This window comes from Sorex fumeus, unplaced genomic scaffold (genome assembly GCF_029834395.1).
Source record: "Sorex fumeus unplaced genomic scaffold, SorFum_2.1 ptg000128l, whole genome shotgun sequence".
NCBI lineage: Eukaryota > Metazoa > Chordata > Mammalia > Eulipotyphla > Soricidae > Sorex > Sorex fumeus.
The window spans coordinates 39,963,927-39,987,786 of NW_026606185.1; the positions used below are offsets into that span (position 1 = coordinate 39,963,927).

General features: G+C 54.6%; 1 protein-coding gene across 50 annotated transcripts in view; it reads right to left on the minus strand.

Moving 5' to 3' along the window:
• The window catches only part of CELF4 (CUGBP Elav-like family member 4), a 278,309-nt gene that overhangs the window by 184,369 nt on the left and 70,080 nt on the right, over positions 1–23,860 (minus strand). For all 50 annotated transcript variants that reach the window (XM_056138284.1, XM_056138282.1, XM_056138287.1 and 47 more), the window contains exon 2: positions 18,278–18,360. In XM_056138284.1, the coding sequence (XP_055994259.1) occupies positions 18,278–18,360 (83 nt within the window). The remainder of the gene's footprint in view (positions 1–18,277; positions 18,361–23,860) is intronic.

Sequence of the window (23,860 nt, forward strand, 5' to 3'; positions counted from 1 at the left end):
GAGAGGCAAGAGGGGCTTCAGGCTTTTGAATTCATTCTGTTTCGAACCCCCCTCCCCTCAAGTCACACAGCTGCCAGGGTTCAGACAGATGCTGTGATTAGCATTTTAATGCATTTCAGAGGACCTTGTCCAAACTACTCTGGAAATCAGAGACCAAGAGTCTCTCTTCAGCTGTCCCTGTAGAGCGACATTCTCTTTTCATTCCAAAGAAGCCTGAAAAAGAATGTGTGAGCATGTGCATGTGTGTGTGTGTGTGTGTGTGTGTGTCTGCATGCAGGTGTGTGCATACATGGTGCCCATGTGTGCTCATTTTGCTGTGTGTGTGCATGCATCTGGTTGTGGACATATGTCATGAACCATAACCCCGGGGTATGAATGTGTGTGTTTGAATAGTGAGTGCATACTGCTGCCTGTATGTGTATGTGTGTCTGCATGCAGGTGTGTGCATACGTGGTGCTCATGTATGCTCATATTCCTCTGTGTGTGTGTGAGTGCATGCATCTGGTTGTGGACATACGTCATGAACCATAACCCCGGGGTGTGTATGTGTGTGTGTTTGAATAGTGAGTGCATACAGTGTGTGTGTGGTATATAGGCTTGTGTGTTTGAATGAATGGTGTGTTTGTACAGCCTCCTGTGTACATGCGTGTATACATCTGGCTAAAGTGCTTATTCCACACATACCTTTGCAAGGTTGATCTCACACAGGACCATTCACACGGAGGGGTGAGGGTTTGAAGCTGGGGGAAAAGAGGTCAGGTTTGAGGGCTGAGGGTTATCAGGGTATCTGAACATCAGGTAGCAGGAAATGTCACCATGAAGCCTTGTTGCCCGCCCCGAGGGAGCTCTGGAGTCAGCATTCACTGCTTCCAAACTGCTGGTATCTCGGTTCTGAAAGGCTCTGGAGCTGCAGGTGGACAGTGAGTCTGGCAGCTCCCAGTGCGGAGGGTGCAGGAGGGAAGCGGGGGGCGCCTCATGACTGACCCTGTGGATGGTGCACCCGCATGTCCCCTACCTGCCCCATGATTGTCTCCTGGTATCAAATTCGGTCACACTTCATGTCCACCCATGTTATCCTGCTTTGGGCTAGTGCTGCCAATGGCCCAATCACCTCAGAGGGAGGAAGGGAGAGTTTTCCTCTCTCCCCAACACTCTTTCCTGGACTCCCTCCCATTCTTCCCTTCCAAAAGGGGCTCTCATTTGGTTTTTTTGAGCCACACCCAGTGATGCTCAGGGGTTACTCCTGGCTCTGCACTCAGGATTTACTCCTGGTGGTGCTTGGGGACCATAGGGGATGCTGGGAATCGAGAGGATCTCATTCGAAGCTCTCAGTTCCGAACACTGATTGCTGGGACCATCTTCCTGACCCAGAGATGACAGGATGACCTGTTCTGCCTGCAGGGATTCCCACACTCACCTCCCAAAACTCAACTCTTAGGATCAGGTAACAAACAGCATTTGGAGTCTGGGGTGGGCCAAACTCCAGGTCTTCCCTTCTTCGACATCATCTACCGACTTGTGTCATGACAGCAGGAGCATCTACTTATAGTCTTGGGGGCTCTATAGGAGTGGTCTGGACGCAATCTGGCTGACAAGACAGTGACAGGAGTTGGGGGATGCATGGGTGGGATGGGGGAGAAGCAGCAGACAGTTCCTTCGTTCCTGTGAATTTGTTTAACGTAAATACATCCCTCTGTTTATCTTGGGCTGTTAATAAATTCATGCATTATTAGAAAAATCCCTCATACCAGCAGACCCGCTGTGTTAGATCAGCTCGTTTTAAGAGATTTCCTGTTGGCAGGATTCAAAGCCCACACCTGCAGCCGGCCCAGGCACAAGGATTTAACTCAACGCCGCAGATAATTAGATCAGTTAACCTCGCAAATTAAAACAAGCACATTGCATTAGCTTAGTTTATCCTAAAAGAAAATAGTAAGTTCCCCCAGATAAGTCGCTTCATAAGAATGGGCGAAGATGCCATACCAAAATCTGTGGTGGCGGGCGGGGAGCGGGGGGTGTCCCAGAAACGGACAGATAATGGATGAAGTTCTTGCCCACCCACCTAGAAGTGTTGAAGGATTTACCCAGCCCCACCCCCATGCAGTACATATGAAACACAGAAGACAATGCCAAGGAACAAGGGTCTGAGACAGGCCAGGGCTGTGACCAACGGGAAGTCTTCTAGGAAAACTCGCCTTGAGGACCAGTGTGCCAGGAAACCCTGGGGTGCCTGAGAGAGCAGAGTGGCATTGTGTCAGGGGGGGCTCTCTTGAGGGCCTGGGCACCGCTGCATGATCCTTCTATCTGTGACGCTCAGAATTCACAGTGGCAGTGGGTGTCTTGGTAAAGTCAGGATGGAAAGTAATTTGGACTTTGAGAGAAGCCAGTCTGTGTAAAATCTATGGTGCAAAAAGTTTAGATCAGCAAATACATCCTGTCAACAGCATCGCCGTCTGCAGAAATCTGTTGTCTACTGAGGAGAATTGTGTTTGCAAGTGGCTTATGAGTACTCACAGTCACACCACCCCCTGCTAATTACACATGCTTTGTATCTGTTCATTAAAGCGGGCTTGGCAGGACATTAACTGGGAAGCACTGTTGGGTTGCCTGCTCGAAGGTAATGAAACTGCACTGGGCACACCCCCCACACACAGAAACTAATGGGAGTGGGCATCCTGCCCAGCTCCTGGGAGCAAAGGAGGGTGTCAGACCCCCACTCACAGGGACTCTGGGATGTATAGGCCATGTCACAGATGAGATTGGACCCAAAGTGTGAGGCTGTGGTGGTCCTCTGGGTTTCCACAACTTCCCTGCAGAAAGTTGTGGAGTGTGAGTTGCTCAAATCGCATCCCTTTCTGATTTGAGACGTGCCCTAACCTGGAGAAGGGGATAAGGTGGTGAGAAGAGTTCCCGATTTTGAGAGGAGCGATCAAGATCCTGGCCAACCTGGACAAATATAGGAAGAGTGTACTAGGGTTTCTGGAGGAGGTGGAGGAATGAAACACACCAGGGGGTACATGGACTCCTAGGTCACCCCTGGACTTGATGACATGCACATGTATATGTGCGTGTGTGTCTGTGTTTGTGTGTTTCTGTGTCTATAATCATGTTCCCGGAGCGAACAGATGCCATTGGGCTACACTAGCACGCGACAGGGACAAATGGAGACGTTACTGGCGCCCGCTCGAGCAAATCGACGACTAACGGGAAGTTAAGTGATTGATTAAGTGAATCATGAGTGTTTGTATATGTGTGTGCATATGTGTCTATATGCACGTGTGTCTTTATATGTGTGTTTACACATGTGTCTGTGTGTGCATGTGTGCCTGTGCATGTGTCTGCGCGTGTCTGCGCGTGAGCATGTGTGTCTGTGTGTGCATACATGTGTCTGCGTGTACATGTGTGTGCATGTGCATGTGTGTTCATGTGCATGTGTGTTCATGTGTCTCTGTGTGTGCACATTTGTGCATGCAGGGGTACACTCACGCAGGCACATCTATCTTCCTCTCAGCATCTGCCACTGGATGTCTCAGAAGGTTCAGAGTCCAGACACGTGAGTGAGCTGCTCCCCCGTATACCCCCCCAGTGGGAAGCCTCCAAGTGGTGCTACTGCTGGGGAGCAAGTTCCCTGACTGGCTTTAGGGCCCCAGGGGAGCCACATTGGCCTCACTGCCCCAGCAAGACTTCCCGGGACCAGGTGAGGAGCCCCATGGCCTGACCGTGCTGTGGCCAGAGAAGCCGGGAATGAAGCTGAGGAAGACCGTCCTCTCTCCTAGCTCCTTTCCCAAGCCCCCTCGGGGCACTGACAATCCCCCCTCCTGACATTGCTTCTCACTCTGAGGCTCAGTGGCTTTCAAGCACCCATGTTGATGGGGTGACTGGAGAGGTAATACAGCAGATAGGGCATTTGGCTTGCATGCCACCTGCCTGTGTTCGATCCCCGGCACCTCATACGGTTCCCTGAGCCTGCCAAGAATGATAACTGAGTGCAGAGCCAGAAGTAAGTCCTGACAGTGCCAGGTGTCCAAAAAATGAAAACAAAAACAAGAACAAAAAAGAAAAGAAGGGAAGCCACATGGCTTAGAGGAGCATTCAAGGTCTCACCCACCATAAGCCCCAAACCTCCACCAACTCCAGACACCAACAGGCTCTGAAGTGACCAGACCAAGAAGTGGGACCCCTCCCTTCCAGCCTGGCTCCCTTCTTCCCTGGATGCCTGCTGTCAATGCACCAGAAAATGGCTAGCCAGATGTCAAATCCCACCCGTCCTTCCCAGGCCAGTGACTCCTGCCCTGACTCAGAGGCGTAGGGAGGACAAACCTCAGGAAATGCCGCTTACAGCGCAGAGATTCCCACAGCCATCGAATTTCAGTCCCAAGTTTCAATTCATTGTCCTCTAATTGCTTGCCATGTACATCTTTTCTCCTCTGCAGGAGGGAGAGCCCCCAGGGGCCCCGGGGTCCTTGGCCTCTCCTGGCTCACACCTGCCAAGCAGCACCTAGCACAGGGCCGCGCTCCTGGTGGGCGCTCAGGAAGCACTTTGGAATGGAATGAGAACCCGAGCGGTCCCAGCTGTTGGCTGCCAGCTGTCGGGGCTGCTGGCTGACGCCCGATGCATATTCATTTTAGACCCCTGGGTCGCCCGCCCTGCCTTCAAGGGCCTCCTGGACCATTTCAAACCACGTGGGCGCCGGGCATGATCCTGCTTCTGCTCACACTGATTAGGGGTTTAAATCTTCTGCCTCCCCTCCCCAGGCTTGCAGGAGTGCTGCCCTTTCAGGGCTGGGGGAGGGTAAAGGAGGAGGGAGGAGGGAGGTAAATGGGGTGGGGGGAGGGGTCTGGGATATGCAAACTACCAGGATGGAAGAAGCAGGCTTCTGTGGGGGCAGAGGGGAGGCACGGGACCCTATTCTCCTAGCATAGCTGTCCCTTGCAGGGAAAGGACCTCAGTCTCCGGGGACAGTCCCACAACTCTCACACGTGGCTTCCATACTTGGGCCACCCTCCATGTGGTCGGCCGAGGGGGGGGCGGTTATGCAGCCAGGAGGCCTTGTGCGTGGCACCCAACTCTGCTGGTTTTGAAAGGGCCCCAGGCAGCGTGGAGAGAATCACCCCCCCACACACACCCAGTTCACCCTCTTAGAGGACCCAGGAGGCTGTCGCTTTGCATGCATCACGTTAGGCATGGACAGACCTGGACAAAAGTGTTTTTATGCCAGGGGATACTGGCATCCAGGTGGAGTGGGAAGCCAAGCGTAGAGAAGTGACACACTCAAGTCCCGCAGCTCAAAGTGGGCCCAAGGGGGTTTGCTCTCTCAGCTCTGAGGGTCTTCAGCTAAGAAACAGGCAAGGTGGGCTGGAGGTGGGGGAAGGGGGTTCAGGAGAGGGGTGTCCAGAGGATCTCTTCCTGGAGAGAAGTTGGGGAATTCCTTACAAGCCAGTGGCCAGGGCTGAGCCCGGGGAGTGGTCGTAAGGGGCTTTGTGGATGGAGAAGCAAGTAGAATAGTAAAATCTCAGGATCCTGGGGTCTGCTCCTTTGACGAAATTGCCCACATGGTGCTCCCCATCCCATCCTCAGTTGGCTCCCGGGCTGCAGGAATACCCTGTGACCAGTCTCACTGTGTCTCCAGCCTTTCCTCCTGGGCTGCCAATACAGGGTGCAGGTGGGGAGGGTGAGCCTCGAAGGCACGCCTGCTTTCCCACACCCCTCACCACAGCCCAGGACAGGTCGCACTTCTGTGCCGCAAGGTCAAAGGGTGAACTGTCATCCTGACTGTCCCTGCAGACTAACTGGGCCCTTTGCATGAAGCACCCACCTGGGGCAAAGAGCAGTGAGACAGTGAGCGCAGGGGGCACCGCAGTGGGATGGGGGGCAGGGACCACCATCCACAGGCACAGTGGCCACTGAGTCCTCCAAACAATGCCACATGCAGGGACACGGGATGATGTACACACCAGAAAGCTGCAGTCAGAAGCTCAGAGGTGTAGCCTTGGTGCCCCGCTGGGAAGCCTGTTGATTGCTGAATAAAGTGCTACATGTGAACTGCAGCACAGAGCAGGACTCAGCCTCCTCACAGCAAAATGGGACCAGCACCTGGGAAGAAGGCACCTGCATGCACTGGGCCTGGCAGCTGCTTTGCCCAACTAGTTGGTGGGCAGCCCCCTCATCTCTGAGATGAGGGGCAGCCTCAATGGCTCCTACCTGTTAGTCATGCCCTTATCTTCACTCATTAAAGCCCAATACTGTTTTTTTTTAAAATTTTATTGAATCACCGTGAGATAGTTACAAGCTTTCATGTTTGGGTTACAATCACACAATGATTGAACACACACCCCTACACCAGTGTACATTCCCCACCACCGATATCCCTCGTATACACCTCCTTCCCCACCCTCCCCCTGCCTCCATGGCAGACAATATTCCCTGTACTCTCTCTCTACTTTTGGGCATTATGGTTTTGCAGTACAAACACTGAGAGGTCATCATGTTTGGTCCATTATCTACTTTCAGCACACATCTCCCATCCTGACCAATTCCTCCAGCCATCATTTTCTTAGTGAACCCTTCACTATTCCAGTTGCCTTCTCCCCTCCTCTCATGAGGCAGGCTTCCAGCTATGGAACAATCCTCCTGGCCCTTGTATCTACTGTCCTTGTTGAAGCCCAGTACTGTTGATGGCAGACATAAGCCTCACTCTTGGTAAGATATTCCCTGTCCCAAGCTCCCTTGCAGCTCCAGTCATCATGTGACTCACTTCCAGGCAATGAGACAAACACAGGACTACCGGGCAGGGCATCTGAGAAACCCTTGGCAATCCTCATCTAAGATCAGAGCAGCTGGATTTTCTTTGCTTGACTGTGGATGTGATGCATGGAGCTGGGGCAGCAAGTTTATAATGCTGAGGAAAGGGACTCTAATGCTGACATCGTTATGCTGCCCAACGTACAGGTGATCCTACACTCTGTGATATGCAAAAAAACCAAAGCCAAGAAGAATTCAACCAAGGAAAATGAAACACCAAAGCTCCATATACTGAAGTCGCCTCAGCCGAATGTGTGTGTGTGCACATTTATATGCACACATATCTGTCTGTCTGTCTATCTATCTATCTATCTATCTATCTATCTATCTATCTGCTATAGTTCTTTTTCTTTTGTGGCCTGACCCAGCAGTGCTCAGGGGCTATTCCTGCCTCAGTGCTAAGGAGTGAAGCCCAGCAGTGTTCAGGTGACCATATGCAGTATCAGGAGTGGAATCAGGGCTGGTGACATGCAAGGCAAGAACCTTACCTCCTTGACTATTTCTTCAGGGCCCCTGTGTGTTTAGCTTATGGGGTCGCCACTGGAACTAGGGTCTCGCATGACGTGACTGGCTTTCCAAGGGCCATGTCCAAGTTTGAACAATCTGCAGGCTGCTCACCTCCGCTCAAGGCACCCTGATCAGCGCCGAGCAACCATGCCTTGTCTCCAGGAGTGGCAGCCCTGTCTGGCCTTGGGCAGATGGGAACTGAAGAGGATGAGCTCGTTGCCTACAGATTGTGATGGATGGAGTGTGGGCACGGATCTGGCCCTCTTCCTGGGCTCGGAGGCTTGAGCAAACCTTTCCCCAGGGTCTTCATCTCTAAGGTATTCATCCGTCATGCACGTTTGCATTGTGCATCGTGAGCTTGGCCAACCAATGAGAGCAAGCTTGTGAGGCATCAGGCAAAGGCTCCAGTTTGTACTTGGTGTGTGGCAGTGGCCATGGTGGTTAGAAACACTAGATTCCATTATCTGCCTCCTCTTTGCCAGCTGGGAGCCGAGAGCCAGAGCTCTGTAGCAGTGCTCCACCCATATTCCCTTCTTCCTCAGTTGCAGTGGCAATACCCAGCAATCACATCCCTGGGCTTTTTTCTGGTCATGGAGTCCATCCTGCTCAGTCATGTAGAAGATTCAGGGAACTAGTGATCCCTGGGCACAGCCTCAAGCCAAGGCTGGTGGGAAGCACTCAATCAATGCCCTAACTCCCTCAGCCTTGGTGGCTGACTCTGAGGAATGGGGTCCCTCCTGGGTCTGGAGTTCCCAGTGGGATTAACACTGCTCACAGTGGAAGCTGGTCTGCCCAAGAATTTATACTCTAATGCTTTCTCCCCCATTCTCGTTCACTACCACTTCATGACTTCTGGGGTCACCACTCAGAGAAATAACCGGCAATCAAATACTTGTCCAGAATTGGTTTCTGGGAACACTCAAAATGAAGACAAGGCAATGCTTTTTGAGCCCAAAGCTAATGGGCATCAAACTTTTTGTGGATTTGTGTCTTCCAGGATCCTATAAAAACGCAGTGGGGTACAGTTTTAAGGATGTGACTTAGGCAATGGGAGGTGGGGCCAAAACCTGCATTCTGAACAAGCCCTTTGTGGTTCTTATCTACACACATTCCCCAGCCTGTACTTCAACCAGGGTTTGTCCCTTCAGCCAGGGCTGCTGAAATTACTCTGAAGAAGGGAAAGGTCAGTGAGAGGCAGCCATCTTGAAGAGCTCCCTGGATGAGGGGGTTGGCTTGGCACTCAGTCCTGATGCAGGTGGGAGGGGAGAAGTGGGACTTGTTGAGGTCTGAAGTCACTCCGATGTGGGCAGGATGCTGGGGGTGACTCGTGCATACCCCAGGAGGGGACAGATGCCTATAGGCCATATGTGGGAGCTTCAGAAGGGTGGGAAATCTCATTCAATCCCCAACCACACCCTCCACTCTGGGAGGAAAACTCATACTTTTCTCTTGCTGCTCCTTCTCCAACTTCCTGTCCTCACACCCCTGGTTTCCTACCATCCCTCCACAGAGTCCCTTGTGGCCACCCCCATGCGTGGCAGGAATCTCCACATCTGACCATCAAATGTTGGCACTGTCCTGGGATGAACAGGGATCCCCTGGGTTTGACGACGGTCAAATTCACAAGCACATTCACAGCGAAAACAGGATAGTTTGGGATGGACTCACACATCATATTTCCAGCACAGAATTAAAAAAAAAACAGGCCCAGAAAGGCCAGCTGGTTGGTGTCCCTCCTCCATGCTGTGAATGCGGGGAGTGGGTGGAGTGGCATATTGGGCCTCATTCAGCTTCGTCTGTGCTGGGCTGAGCTGGGCACCCCGGGTTCACCCGGGCTCACCCCAGCCTGGAGCTCTGAACCCTCTGCCGTCTCAAGAACTGAACAGAAGCAAGACACCCCCAGAGTGGCAGACTCCCGAACTCTCATCTCCTGAGCCTCAGGCTTCTCTCTTCGCAGTGCTGGTATAAAGAAGCAAAGAACAAAGCGCTGGGGTACCTCCGGCATCACCCAGAGGCCGTCCATCCCCAAGGCTCCCTGCAGCCCCCCATTCTGGGTCAAGGACTCACGCCTGGTTCTCTGCTCTATGATCCCTCCCACACCAGCATGCGCTCATGTGCACGTTCCATTTCCCAGCCTCATGCCCCACACCTTGAATAGCTTCAGAGGGCTTCACCGGGGCACAGCAACCCCAGCAGCCTGGGGATCCCCCTCAGCTGCCCCTGCGGGTGCCATGGCCCCGACACATCCATGCGGGTAACAGTCACACTGCCCAGGTCAAAACGCCTTCCACGGGCTCCTTCAAGCCAGCCTGGCTATGAGCGAGAACTCATCTTCAGCACAACCCCACTGGGAGAACAGGCTGAGATACATCTAGGAGGCATGGGGGAGAGTTGGAGGGAGAAGAGGTGTGGGGGACGCAGTCTGGGTGGGCCCCGGGCAATGCTGAGGCCAGTGGAGAGGAACCATGGAAGCAGAGGAGCAGGCACTAGAATGTGGCGGGTCTCTGGGACCCTCCCAGAGGAAACTGTGGGGTTAGTGTTGCTGTGCAGACTGGAAGAACAGATATGGGGGAAATGATGCTGAAGGTGAGCACTAAGGACCAGGAGTTTTCCAGGCTGGGCAATGACAGGAGCGAAGCAGAGCCTGAGGGGAGGCCGGGGGTCCTGGCTGGGGAAGTGACAGGATTAAAGCTGCTTTTCTGAGTCTGGTGGGTGGCTTCTAGGACCTCAGTGGCTTCTGAGTTTTTTTTTTTTAATTGACTCACTGTGAGGTACACAGTTACAGAGTTGTTCATGGTTGGGTTATAGTCATATAATGTTTAAAATATTTCAATACTTGTCCCTTCACCAGGGGACATTTCCCACTGCCAATGTCTCCATTTCCCTCCTACCACCCTTTTCCCAGCTCTTGCCTCTAAGGCAGACACTCCTCTCTCTCTCTCTCTCTCTCTCTCTCTCTCTCTCTCTCTCTCTCTACTTCCCCCTCTGGTTTGTAATACAGGTACTGAAAGGTTATCATTTATAGGGCAGAGAAGAGACCACCGTGACAATGATAGTTGGCAATGATCACTCTGGACAAGAATTGAGTGCTGATAGCAGGTAAAGGGATATAGAAAACAGCTTCTGGGCATTATGGCTTTGTGTCCTAATGGTAATCTTGGCCCAGTGAGAAGTCTCTGAGGAGAAGGCAGGAGTGGGCTGAAGGTCCCCTAGGACCTGGATTTTCAAGAGATTTGATTTGTCTCATCTGAACTCCTGGACACTCACCATGAACACGTGGGGACCCTTTATGATGTTTTCTGCATCTCGCTTGGCCTCCCAAACTTCACCAGTGGGCCAAAAGGGCCCACTCTTGTTGGGGTTGGGAACTCCTGGCCCATGAGCCAACTCTGTAGGACCTGTTATCTGTCAAAGCTGCTGATGCTTTTTGGGGGATGATCATGGCTGATGCCAGGCCAAGACAAGCCAGGAGAAGATAGCCCCGCCTTCTGGGAATAAGACATGTGGATGGCAGGAAGAAGAGAGGTTTGGGGCCAAGAATAGACCAGTGGAATCTGCCCCTCTCTTCCCCTCTCCTTTCTGCCTGGGGAAGGGCTAGGTGGGGAGACCCTGGACCCTGGGGTCAGAGAGAGTAGCAGCCACCATCTCCCCTCATCTCACGTCTGAATATGGTAGGGATGGTCAAGTCTGCAAGTCTCAGGATTGGAAAGAACATCTGAGCTAGAAGATTCTCCGAGACACTCTTTCCATCACCTCCTGTGAGGTCCTTTTGCACATAGCCACATGCTTGCCTGGGTCAGGATGGACGCGGGGCAAGACTCCCAGCTCTTCAGCCCTTGGTCCCTCCCTGGGTGGCCTTGGAGCAGACAGAGGTCCTCAGACACATCTGAGAGCTTTGCTGGGTATGGGTCAGCTGGTTTTTCTGAGTGCCAACAGTCACTTGTCCCCCAAATGGGGACACCTCCCAAGCCAGGCAGGTGGTGTGGACAGGGAAAAGGAATCAGGCAGTGTAGACAGGGAAAAGTATGGACAGAGACCCTGGGCGGGGGAGAACCTGGAGAAGTTTCTTTGAGAAGGGGGTGAAGACTTGGGGTTTAAGCAGAGGGAAGGGAGTCTGGGGGCAAGGGTGGAGCGGGGACAAGTGTTCAGGCTGCACCCCTCTGTACTGCATTCAGACTGAAGGCATGCTTGACAGCCCCCCTTCCCATATTGGTGTTGCTTCCTGCAGGATACATCCAGCAAGGCTGCCTGAGCCAGCCCCGTGGGTAGGTCTGAGCCCTGGTCTGCAGCACAGACCACGGGGTGAGGGTGGCCAGGCTGGACAAGAGGCCTGTCATGTGGGGTTTTCCATCAACATAGGGGGGCTGTGAAGGATGGGCTTGGTGGATGGTGGAGCCTAGGGTTTGGGCTGAAACTCTGTCCAGTGAATTTGCAAGACCTTTCTCCTGGCACAGAGGTCCTAGGGATGACATGAGAACCCCGAGATGGAAGAGAGACTGGTTTGGCCAGCAGGCAGAAGAGGTTGAAAGGGTCCACCAGAAACCATCAGCAGGGACTGTGGGTGTCTGGGCCCACTCCCTCTGTCCTGGGCCCCCTCTGTGCCTCCATCATTGCATGTGTCCCTGCACCAGCCCTCCCTGCCTGGAACCCCAAGACTCTTGGATTGGTCTCCCAAATGGCCAGACACCACTCCACGCACTTCCCACTTGCCAAGGCCTGGGAAGAGCTCTCCAGGGGCACTGATGAAATAGGCCAGTTAAGTTACTCTGTGGGTGGGGTGTCAGTGGCACCCTAGACCCTATGACCAGATGCCAGAGGCATGCCTAATGCCCCAAGTTCCCAGGTGAGTGCAGGTCACACTGCTCTCTATGGGGAACTACTGGCCCAAAGTTCAGAGGAAGAGTGCTCTTTGGAGAAACAGGGGGTCTTTCTCCAAAGGAGGAATGAAAAGGCCTGGAGGAAGGGGAGAGAGCGGGGTGTGTGGTGGGACTCATCCTCCAGGATTCAAACCTGCTGGAGACCTTCCCCTCTGGGCGAGAGTCCAAGGGTGTCCATTTCTCAGGACTCTGGGCTAATCTATGACCCCCAAGATGGTGAACCTCTAACCAGCAGCATCTATGACTGGGACCTTACTTGAAATATTTGTATGGGTAACAGACTTAAGATGAGGTCATTGATGGCGGTCCGAGCCCCCTGTGACTAGTGACCCTCTCTGAAGGCACATGCAGAGGAAGACAAGAGCACACCACCTGCCAGGTGAGAAGCTCAAGGCCACCAGCAGCGAGTAAAGATAGCCATTCCTCTCCACCCCCACCCCCACCCCAGCCTCAGAAGCAACCACCCCTGCAGACTTCTTTGGTGTTGGGCTTCTGAGCCCCAGATTCACGAGACACAATGTGTCTGTGGTTTCAGCCACCCACTTTGGGGTGCTCGGTAATAACAGCCACAGAAATGCAGCACTCAGCAAGGAGAAGGAGCAGAGAAATGAAGGTAGGCGAGAGTTGACTTGACGCCCCCGTCTATCTGAACCGGAGCGCCAGAAGGTGGCACGGGGCTGGGGTGAGGCTGGGAGAGAAGATTCCTCTGGGGATGGATGGGGCACACACTCACTGTGCCCAGGTACAAGCCAGCACAGTGCTCACGGCAGAGAAGTGTGGAAATGCAGCAACCAGATGCTCTGATTGCGCCAATCACGAGAAGTTGTAAAACTACCCCGAAGAATTAACAGCCTCCGTATACGCTAACTACATCCATCATAAATTCGTCTTTAGTTTCTGTTATCATATCACTGTCTCTGGGGACCCCTGTCTTGTCATCATTTGCCCTTTATAATTTATTCATCTTGTTCTTGCCTGCATCCTTTCTACTTATCATTCATCTTTACAGTGGTACATAAAATTCGATGGATCCTTCCTCGGCAGGGCTGTCAGTGAGGGAGACAGACCCCTCAGAGTGGCCCCAGTAAAGTGGCTGGAAGCCCCAGCACTGCCTCCACTGGGGGTCTAGAAAGGTGGTTCGGGCAGAAAGACAAAGAGCGAGGAAGAGGGAAGAAGAAGCACCCAAGAGAAAAGTGAAAGAAGAAAGGAAGTAAGAAAGACAAGAGAAAGAGAAAGAAAGGGGCATAAAGAGAAAAGAGGGAACGAGACAAGTAGAGAAGACAGAGTGATAGGGGGAAAGACAGAGGGAAGAGTTAGAGATATGCTCCTTCCGGGGACCTCCAGAAGCTCAGGCAGCCTCTTTGTGCACAAGACCCTCAGGAGTTGCCCAGGAGCGAGGTGTGATGGAAGTGATACCAGGGACCCAGCGGGTGGGACTGGGGGACAGGCAGAGAGGGTGCTGCCTGCCTTGCTCTGTGTTCTCAGTCTGTCAGAGGGAGGCCAGAAAAAAGTCTTTGACTAGCGGATTGCAATGTTCATGATCTCCCAGCAGACACGGTTCCCACACCTGCCAACTCCCTCATCCCCCAGCCTCTGACCCAGCTTCCTTCTAGCTGCATCCCCAACCTCTGCACCCGCCCAGGTGGGGAGGCCTCTCTGTTGCCTGACAAGCCCAGAGCTGGCCATGGCTAGGCTCGGGCTTTTCCTCGCCTGAGCCTGTCCCAGAGGCTTCATCTCTCTAACCTTGGAAACAGATGGGCTCTTCCTGGCAGACAATTCCCTGCCTAATCCCAAAGGCCTGGGGAGCTGGGCAGAAAGCAGCAGGGCCTGCCTGAGAGAACAGACTTGTCCCCAGAGGCCCGGGGGCACAGGCCAGACTCGGCAGGCCCTCATGGCGTCTGGTACAGAGGCGGTTCCTGCCTGACATCCTCCAGCCTCTTCCCAACTCCTCATGGAACAAAACCTCAGATCAAATCCTACACCCAACTCATCCAGGTTCCTCGAAGCTCCTAAAGCAACTGGTGATGCTGGGAGGAGATGGAGATACCCTGGGTTTGGAGAGCAGGCCCAGGGCTTATCCTGGTTTAAACACTTCTTTAATGTGTGACTCTGGGACAAACGCCTTAATCTCTCCACCACTTGGGTCTCTTCCAGAGGAATGCACCCCCCCCTTATTCCTCATAGGGTGGAGCACTGTAGCACTCTCTTCCCGTTGTTCAATCAATTTGCTCGAGCGGGCCCAGTAATGTCTCCATTGTGAGACTTGTTGTTACTATGTTTGGCATATCGAATACGTCATGGGGAGCTTGCCGGGCTTTGCCATGTGGGTGAGATACTCTAGGTAGCTTGCTGGGCTCTCCCAGAGGGGTGGAGGAATCGAACCCGGCTCTGCCAGGCTGGCTGCGTGCAAGGTAAACGCCCTACCACTGTGCTATCGCTCCAGCCCATAGGGTGGAGACAGAATGAGAAATGGAGGTAATATGCTCAGGGCCTGCCCGCCAGATACCGACTGTGTAGTAAATACTGTCACTAGAATAGGCCTCCCATGTGGTAATAACAGGCTGTCACTGGTGTTCGCGTGAATCTGTGTGTGACTTCTGATACCAAATTGATGGACAACTCTAAGAGGACAGGGGTTAGTTACATTGTTTCTTACATGGGAGAATGGCTAGTATGGTGCCCTCTCAGACATAGGTAATGATTGTTGGAGTGAGAAAATGCCCCATGTTGGCACAAGGGAGAAAAAGGAGAAAAGATGGGATGGGCTGAAGAGAGGTGGGCGACCAAGAAGGAAAGAAAAAGATGGAGAAAGGGGCAAGAGGTTAAAAAGGGAGCCCTCTAGGGCTGGAGCGATAGCACAGCTGATAGGGCGTTTGCCTTGCATGTGGCCAACCCGGGTTCGATTCCCAGCATCCCATATGGTCCCCGAAAACTGCCAGGATAATTCCTGAATGCAGAACCAAGAGTAACCCCTGTGCATCACTGGGTGTGACCCAAAAAGAAAAAAAAGGCAGCTCTCTGCCCAGAGGTTGGCAGAAGACACTGCTCTGAAGAACCCCGGCGGGGCTTCCTGGTTTAGTGATCTCATTCTCTTGCCATCACGCCAAACTCCAGAATGAGAATCCATTTGTGAACTGGCCCAGGGATGACTCCATCAGCCCTCCAAGGACTCCGGTTAGGCTGGTTTCCAAGAACACTGACCTCTGGTTCACACATACAGCACTGTGGTCTGGTCTCTCATGCCGCCCCCCCCCGCCCCCATTCTTGGTTGTCCAGCCAGGGCAGCGGGAGGGTGCGGCTGCTTTTGTCGTTTGGTTGTTGGTGTCAGGGGTGGTGGTAGTGGTGGCGTGTGTGTATAGGAGAGAGGCAACAATGAGATTGTTTTCCTTGCTGGCACCAGGACCCTGGCTCTGGAAGTTGGAAGCAGAGCCGGGCTGGCTGCGCTGTCCTCTCCGCACACTCTCTTCTCCATGAGCAAGTGCAGGGCTGATTTGAATGGATTGATTTGAATGGATTCTGAAATCTGGAAAGTGCCTAAATGACTGAGGAGACCAGTTTTCCAGGTTCTGCTTTCAATTTCATTCTCTTTAGGCAGGCTTCGAGTGTGCTCACCTGGGCACATCCTGTGGTCACCCCAGATAAGAAGAGATCCCTCTCTGCATTCCCCTCCCCACCCCTGCCCATTCCCCTCCGCACCTCAACCGAAGAGGCGGTCACCAGCACGTCCCTGGCTGGCAGGGAGCAGCTCTTATTCGATTGTGTGAGAACATTTTGCTCAGTCCTGTCCACGCATTTGCTCGCGGCACACTTTCTCGGCTCTCAAAGGAGAGAACCAGCCCACAATAATAATGCCAGTTCTGCTTTCTGGAATCCAAATGACTCCACTTGAAAGCGGAATTTTATTGGGCCATTTTGTGTTTCATTTGTCTGCCCGTGAATGTGTGCGGGCACCACGTGCCCTGGTAGGTTCCATCAACAATCCCATCTTTTCTCCCTGTCCCTCTCCGCCCCCGTGGGCTGTGCCTGCCCCAACAACTGAGGCCTTTGAGGCTCCGAGTTGCCCCGCGAGGCTTTTGAAGACAGACTGGTGTTCTAGGCACCATGAGGGGAACTCTGGTTCTGCCTCCGTCTGGCTCTTGGCCTCTCTCTTCAACCCCTCCCACTCCCCAAACACACATTCACATTTCTTTTTTTGTCCTTTACCCAAATTTGCCCAACTTGTCTTTGTGATTTCAGAAAAATGCCACTGGATCTCCCAGTATGAAGGATTAGCACAGATTATGGGGAACAGTGTTAATTATCGTGGAGGGGGGGGCGGGTGCTTTGCTCCAATGTGCAACTGATTTCCCCTGGGCCTTTCTGCCTGGTAATAAGCCTTCTTTAATCTGGCAGGCCCCTTGGTGAGATCAGCACCACGGACAGTGGTATTGATTGCTTCTGAGAAACCATCACAGCTGCTCAACCAAATTACCTTTGATATGTGACCTTTAATGTAATTACTGCAGCATCAAAGTATTTCTATAAATTATTAAAGAACTAATACACTCCATCATTTAGCTATTCTATTATATGTAAAATAAACAACCACAAGTTAATGTTAGATCGCGAACAATCCACACTGGATACTAAAATTCTGTCGTCTCAGGCTTCTCCCCCCCTTCACAAATTCTCAGCCTTCCCTCTCCCTCCTTTCTGCCTCCCCATTTAATTTCCAGCCCTTCGCGATCATAGAACTCCCCAGCAATCTCTCTCGGGCTGATGAAGGGCCTCCCATAACGATGTGGTATTTTCTATTCCATTTGGGTGCCTCTGAAATATCTATCACAATCTCCCCCCAAAACAAAGTACCGTAAACACTTTATTAATCAGCGCAAACCTTTCTCAGAAGCCTTTGATTATTTTACAATATGACTTTATGCTTCACACATAGCATGGGGCGACGTGGAGCATATTTCTGCCATCCTACAGAGGGCACCCAGAAAGTAATTACTATAATATATGTGCATGTAATCTCGCCGTTGAAAAACCAACTGGGGAACAGGCCACCTTGCTGGAGCTGAGTGCCACACAAGCCTCGCGCGGGCACCTGATTTCCATACATTTGCATGCGAGGGTCTGTTATTAAGATGACTCAGCCCCGCGCCTCCTCGCAATCACAAATACTCAAAATGCAATACAAAGGTTTTCCTAATGGCAGGTTCTGCCCACTCCGAAGCTGGAGACGGATCTCGGCTGCAAAGCTACCTTTTCTTGTCTGCTGCCTCCCTGGTTCGCCTTTCGCCGCGTGGGGCCCCGTCCAGGCGGCGCGTGTTTACACACGGCCGGCTTGGTAAGAAGGTAAACATGCGTGTGTCCACACGGGTGAGCGTGCTTATCAAACACTCGTGCTTCCCGGCACTCGTGCCCACGGTCCAGGCTTCAACCCGGTACTTGGATGCGTTCTTTCAATGATGCCCACCAACACACACCTCTTCCCATTTATCTCCAGGTGCCGTGGGAGCCGTTTATCTCTCTCCTCCCCTCCCGTGCCCTCCGCTCTCAGTCTCTCGGACTCCCCCCCTGGAGAGCCGGCGCAGACCCTTGACCCGAGGAACGCTTCTTATTTTATGGTGATGAACTAGCCTCGATAATAGCCAGGGCTGATATCACACCCAGTTAGGGGGGCCGTAAATTACTCTCTTCTCCCCCGCGCAGGAGCCATAAAGCAGGGGGTGCCGGGGAGGCGCGCTAGTTTATCAAAGAGCCGGGCTGGCTCCTTAAATAACCCCGGCTGAGCTCACTCGGCCCTGCCCCGCGCGCCCCGCGCCCCGCGCGCCCCGGGACCGGCCGGCGGAGTCTCCCGTGCCGTGGGGGGTGGGGGAGCCCGACGGGGACCCGCCGCTCCCGGCTCCCCCCAGCCCCGCGCGCCTCTCCCGGGGCGCGGGCTGCGCGCCAGGCGGAGTCGCCGTCCAGCCCGGCCGCCCGGGCATCTGTCGCGTCGCGTGCCGTGGCCGCGGGGTGGGGCGCGCGCGGGTCCCCGTCCCGGGTCCCCGTCCCCGAGTCGCCCCCTGTCGGCGCGGCGCGCGCTCGCGCCTCGGCGGGCGCCACTTACCCCGGGCAGCGTCTTCTGCTCGTGCAGCGCGCTCTGGGCCTTCAGCGCTGACTCACGCTCGCAGTAGGTGAGGAAGGCGCAGCCTGCGTGGGGTGGGGGGAGGAAGAAGCGCAAGGGTCAGTGGGGCGCCCCCGGCCGCCGCCGCCGCCGCCGCCGCCGCGCCCCGTCGCGCCCCACACCTCCCCAGCTCCCGGGCCCTGCGCCCCACCTCCCGCGCGCGTCCCCTCGCCTCCCTCCCCGGGCGCGTCCCTGCCGAGGCTACTGGGCTGCTTCGGGGATGCTCTCCCACTCCGCGTCCTCACCCCGGCCCGCCCCCTCTCCCGCGGGTCTCTTGGGTCCCCCCACCCCACCCCCGGCCAGCCCGTGCCCGTCTGGCACGTGCGCTTCACCCCTGTTCTACCTCAGCCCCACCAGCGCTCCTGGCCCTCACCCCAGCCCTCTCCCCGCCAAGGTTTCTTCCTCTGGCCCCTACAGAGAGAGGGCAGCGGGCTGGACCCTCCGCGGGGATGGAGAGACCCTACAAGGTTCCTTCCGTGTGCCAATCCAGGCTGCTCCCCACAAAGTGAAGGGTCTGCTGACGTGCACCCCGATCTTGGCACTCCTTCCAGGCACGGGACTTGTCCCACCCTCGTGCCAAGCTGGCCTCTATCGTCTGAATGAGCCCCATAAAACGTGAAGGCCCCCCCACCCGCCCAGTCCCCTGGGGCGCCGCTCCCCAATTCCACCCCAGTTCTCCCATTGAGAGATTCGGACCTGTGTTAGGTAGGCACTGTGTGACTTTTGAAGGCAGCACAGCATGGGCGCCCGCCTGGCTCGCTGTGGCAGAGACCTGGAGTGTCCTCACTATACAGGGCAGGGGCCTCTGGTTGACCTGCCAAGGCCCCCAGCAGTGGACAGCAGTCTGCAGAGTGCTTAGGAGGCTGGTTATCTCTTCGCTTCCGTCTGTCCTGGACTATCTGACATGACTCCTCCCCACAAGACCTTCCTTCCTTCAGAGGCGCCCTCACTTGCCCGGCAGCTTCTCCCCACTTTAGAGCAATCCCTGTCCAGGTGTCAACAACCCAATCAAGCCCCTCCTCCTCCAGGCAGCCCTCCCTGTACTCCTCTGACCCGTCTCAAGACACCTCCTTCCTTGAACACCACTGCAGCTGGACCATATGGTCATTCTCGTGGCCACATGCCAGCCCTCTCCTGAGTGGTGCCTTATGTGGCAGAGTTTGATCCAGGCCCAGGAAGGAGGCAGGTAGCTAGTTTCCACGCCAGTCCTGCACTGGGCTTGTGCTGGGCACCGCCTTCTCAGGATACCACGTGACCCCGCGCAATGTCTATTAACACGTGAAAATTCCCTCCTCTTGCCGTGTTGAACCTGGTCCTGCCCGTTCCCTGGTGTCACTAAGGGGGACCTGGAGCTGTGTGTGAGGGAGCAGAAACGTGGGGCGAAGGAAGCAAGGGGAGAACTCAGGGAGACAGAAATCCCAGCAGCCTCTCTGCTCCCGGGACCCCCGCCTTTCCCCAGGAGCTGCCGCCTCCTGCCCAGACCCTGGCTGTGGCCTCTTCCTGCTCGCCCCCGTCCTGGTCCTGTGCCGGTTATTGATGGGCACCGGGAGGGGTGGGGGCGCTGAAATGAAGAGCGGTCAGAGGCCCCGTGACGTCCTTGCGCGTGCTGCCGCCTGCCTCTCTCGGGGCCTCATTCCCTGCGTCCCCCCTTGGCCTTGTCCTCAGCCTGTGCCTGCAACTGGGAGGCAGCCACTGTCTCAGCAGCACGCAGGCAAGCCAGCTGGGGACAAGGTCAGGGCAGCGACAGGAGGAGGAGGAGGGGAGGAAGGAGAGCAGGAGAGGGAGGAGGAAGGGAGGAAGGGGAGCAGAAGAGGGAGGAGGAGGGGGAGGAAGGAAACTGAGGAGAGGGAGGAGGAGGAGGGGAGGAGAAGGAGGAGGGGGAGGAAGGGAACTGAGGACAGGAAGGAGGGAGAGGAAGGGGAACAGAGGAGAGGGAGGAAGGTGAGGAAGGGGAGCAGGGGAGGAAGGGGAGCAGGAAAGGGAGGAGGGGGAGAGGGAGGAGGAGGGGGAGGAAGGGAACTGAGGACAGGAAGGAGGGGAAGAAAGGAGCAGGAAAGGGAGGGGGGAGGAAGGGGAACAGAGGAGAGGGAGGAAGGTGAGGAAAGGGAGCAGGGGAGGAAGGGGAGCCAGAGAGAAAGGAGAGAAGGAGAGGGAGGAGGGGAAGAGGGAGGAAGAGGAGTAAGAGAGGGAGGAGAGGGAGGAAGGGAACTGAGAAGAGGGAGGAGGGGGAGGAAGGGAACTGAGAAGAGGGAGGAAGGGGAACAGGAGAGGGAGGGGAGAGGGAGGAAGGGGGACAGGAGAGGGAGGATGAGGGGGAGGAGGGAAAAAGAAGAGGAGGAGGAAGCAGGAGGTGGAGGGAGGAGGAAAGGGAGGGAAGGGAAGGAGGGAGGAGGGCAGAGGGGTGGGAAACGACCCCGCAGATTTCGTGGCACAGAGCAAGGATTCTAGGGGGAACTCGACTCGGTTGCTTTGTGCACTTGCAGGACTTTCTGAGAGTTCAGGTTTGGCTGCTGTTGATGTTGTTTAGGCTCATAGCTCTATTCCATCATGAACCAGAATCTTCCAGAGACCTCCAGACTCTGTGTGCCTTCCCTGGCATCTCTACCGTGACCTCAGCTGTCTCTGTTCTTCCTCAAATTCACTCGCTGTCGGCACTTTGCCTTGGGGCCTCCTCTAGGAGACCTCCACCTCTACGGCTTGTTTCATTGCCTTCAGGTTCCTGCAGAAGTGGAACTGAAGCCTCTCACTGATGTTGATTTACTGCTCCCCCTCCCAGTGCGACACTCATACACTGACTCCTTGTCCTGTATGCTGTTCTCTTTGGCTCCGCTTACCCTTGACTTCGGAATACTAAATACAGGTTTTCCCCATCACCCAGAAGTAGAGCCTCTTTCTTTTTTGGAGACCTTTTGTAAGCTTGAACTTAAAGCTTGAACTTAAACCTAGCCCAAAGCTGGGATGTAGGCACCGTTCAAGGAGCTGGAAACTCTTCTGAGCATTCTCAGACCCCCCCCAAATACCTGCCAAGTCAAACCCAAAGCACAGAAAACCTCAGGGAACACACGTGAGCCCATAAAAGCAGGAAAGGTCTGACGAACATGCAGCCTGTTTCTTGGGAAGCACTCAGGGGGACCTTCCCTTGCTGCCGGAGTGCAGCGCTGGCCCCAGAAGGACCAACATGCTGAGTGGGGGTCCACAGGAAGCAGAAATCTGCTTTGGGTTTCTTTCCGTTTGCGGACATAGGTGGAAATGCCAGTGTGAAAAAGCAAAGTGACATCAGGAACTTTTTGAAAGTGTGGAGGATGAGGGCACTTTTTTCATTGTTTCCTTTTGGACCACACAAGGTGGTGTTGGGGGACCCATTTCCTGTGTGGCTGGGGGGTCCTGCAGTGTCAGGACTAAACCCTGCCTCCCCCACCTTTATGCAAAGCATGTGCTCTATGCCTTAGCACCATCTGCCTGGCTCTGGCACGTGTTTCTTGGACCAGCTCAGGGGCCAGCTGGGGGCCTGGTCCTGCTGGTCCCTCAGAGCCTGGAGCAGGAATCCAACGCAGATCTGGGAGGGACTGTGACTTGCACACCTTGGCTCCTTCAGGGAAGACACAAACCAGTGCTCGGAGCCTGCCTGCATCTGACTGAGTCCCTAAAGCCACTGGAGTACTCTGGGCTTCTGCACAGGGCAGGGCATGCGCGCGCACACACACGTGAGTGCGTGTGTGTGTGTGTGTGTGTGTGTGTGTGTGTGTGTGTATGTGTGCTTTGGTCCCCAAGGCTCCAGAGATCCACTCTCAGTGTCATGCCCTCCCCTAGCCAATTGATTCCCTTTCCTCAGATTCCCATCCCAGAGGGGACCCGCTGCCTACAGACCCTCCCCTGCCAGGTCTCCCATGCCTGCCTCTGGACCCATTTCCCACCTGTGCCATTCCCTAGGCCTGGCAGGGGGCCGCCTCTAAGGGGCTGACTGGGGGCATCCCCAGCCCCTCTCAGTCCATCCCTGGATGTGGGGGAGCTCCGGGAGAGGAGCTGTTCTGCCACCTCCTCCCGGAAAATGACACAGCTACGCCTGGACTGAGGGAGGCAGTGTGGAGTCCAGGGGACTGAGGTGAGGGTCAGGGTGGCCAGGAGAGGATAGTTCCCAAGCCTTACCCTCCGGGTTCACCCTGGATTCTGATGATCAGCGCACAAGTCGTGCAGATAACTCCTGCCCTTAGGAAAGCTGGCCTTGATCACCTCCTGTCCCCAGGGTCCTGAGAAGAGTTCCTAGGCTCATGGGCTCCTGAGGAATGGGAGGGGACCTGGGCTCGGCAGTGGATTGTCAGTTTTGCTCTCCCAGGATGTGCTGAACAGTCCCCAGAGACCGTCTGTGAAGTCCCTGAGGAGCCTGCAGTCTGCCTGGGAAAGGATTCTCTCAGGGCCGGGAACTGGAGCACAGTGGGGAGGGCGTTCTCCTTGCATGCGGCTGACCCAGGTTCGATTCCCAGCCTCCCAATATGGTCCCCTGAGCACCGCCAGGAGTAATTCCTGAGTGCAATGCCAGGAGTAACCCCTGCACATCGCTGGGTGTGACCCAAAAAGCAAAGAATTCTCTCAAGGAGCTGCAGGGTGTGGCAGAGAGTGGTACTGGCTGGGGTCCCAGAAAGAAGTCATTTCTGGGCCAGGGCAGGTGACATGGTCTCCCAGTCTTCCCTCCTGAAGCCGACAGTGCTGGCTGCATGGAAGAGTGAGAAAAGGCGCTACTGAAGTTTCCTCAGTGTCTGGATGATTCTGTATTTACTTACTGGGTTCAGGGAGGAGGGTTGGTTCTGAGGGGCAAATTGGCTGAGCTAAGGGGTGTCTTCATGCTTTGTGCTCTGGGGTAGTGCTCAGGTGCCCACATGAGGTTCTGGGAATGGACATGGGATCTTGTTTTTTAACCAGGGGATAACTCACAGCAATTCAAAAGAATGAAATGGTCCTCAGTGCACCACACTGGGTGCAAAGCGCCTTGTGAGATTACCCCAGGCTCTGAACTCTGTAATGTCCCCAGGCTCTGCAACGTGCACTTATACCACAGAGCAAGGACTAGGTGGCGGGGGGGGGGGGGGTGTGTTTCCCCTTTCCCTGTGCGCCAAGAGGGAGTCCAGACAGTATGGGCTGGAAGTTAGCGCCATTTCCTTTATCTCCTTTGGGTTTTGCTTGACATATTTAGACCCAGAACATATTCATGTGTCCTTTCCACAATGAGCTTGAAAGAAAGGAAAATCTTTGCTAAAAGACGAGTGTGACTCAATGCCTCTTTTGCAAACCACAACACCCAAAAGGAGAGAGAGAACAGAGGGGAATGCCCTACCACAGAGGCAAGGTGGGATGGGGGAGGATGGGGGGTGGGAGGGATACTGGGATCCATGGTGGTGGAAAATGGGCACTGGTGGAGGATGGGTATTTGATCATTGTATAATTGAAACCCAAGCACAAAATTTGTAAGTCTACAACTGTACCGCATAGTGTCTCACTAATAAAAATAATTAAAAAAAGAGGAGTGTGAGA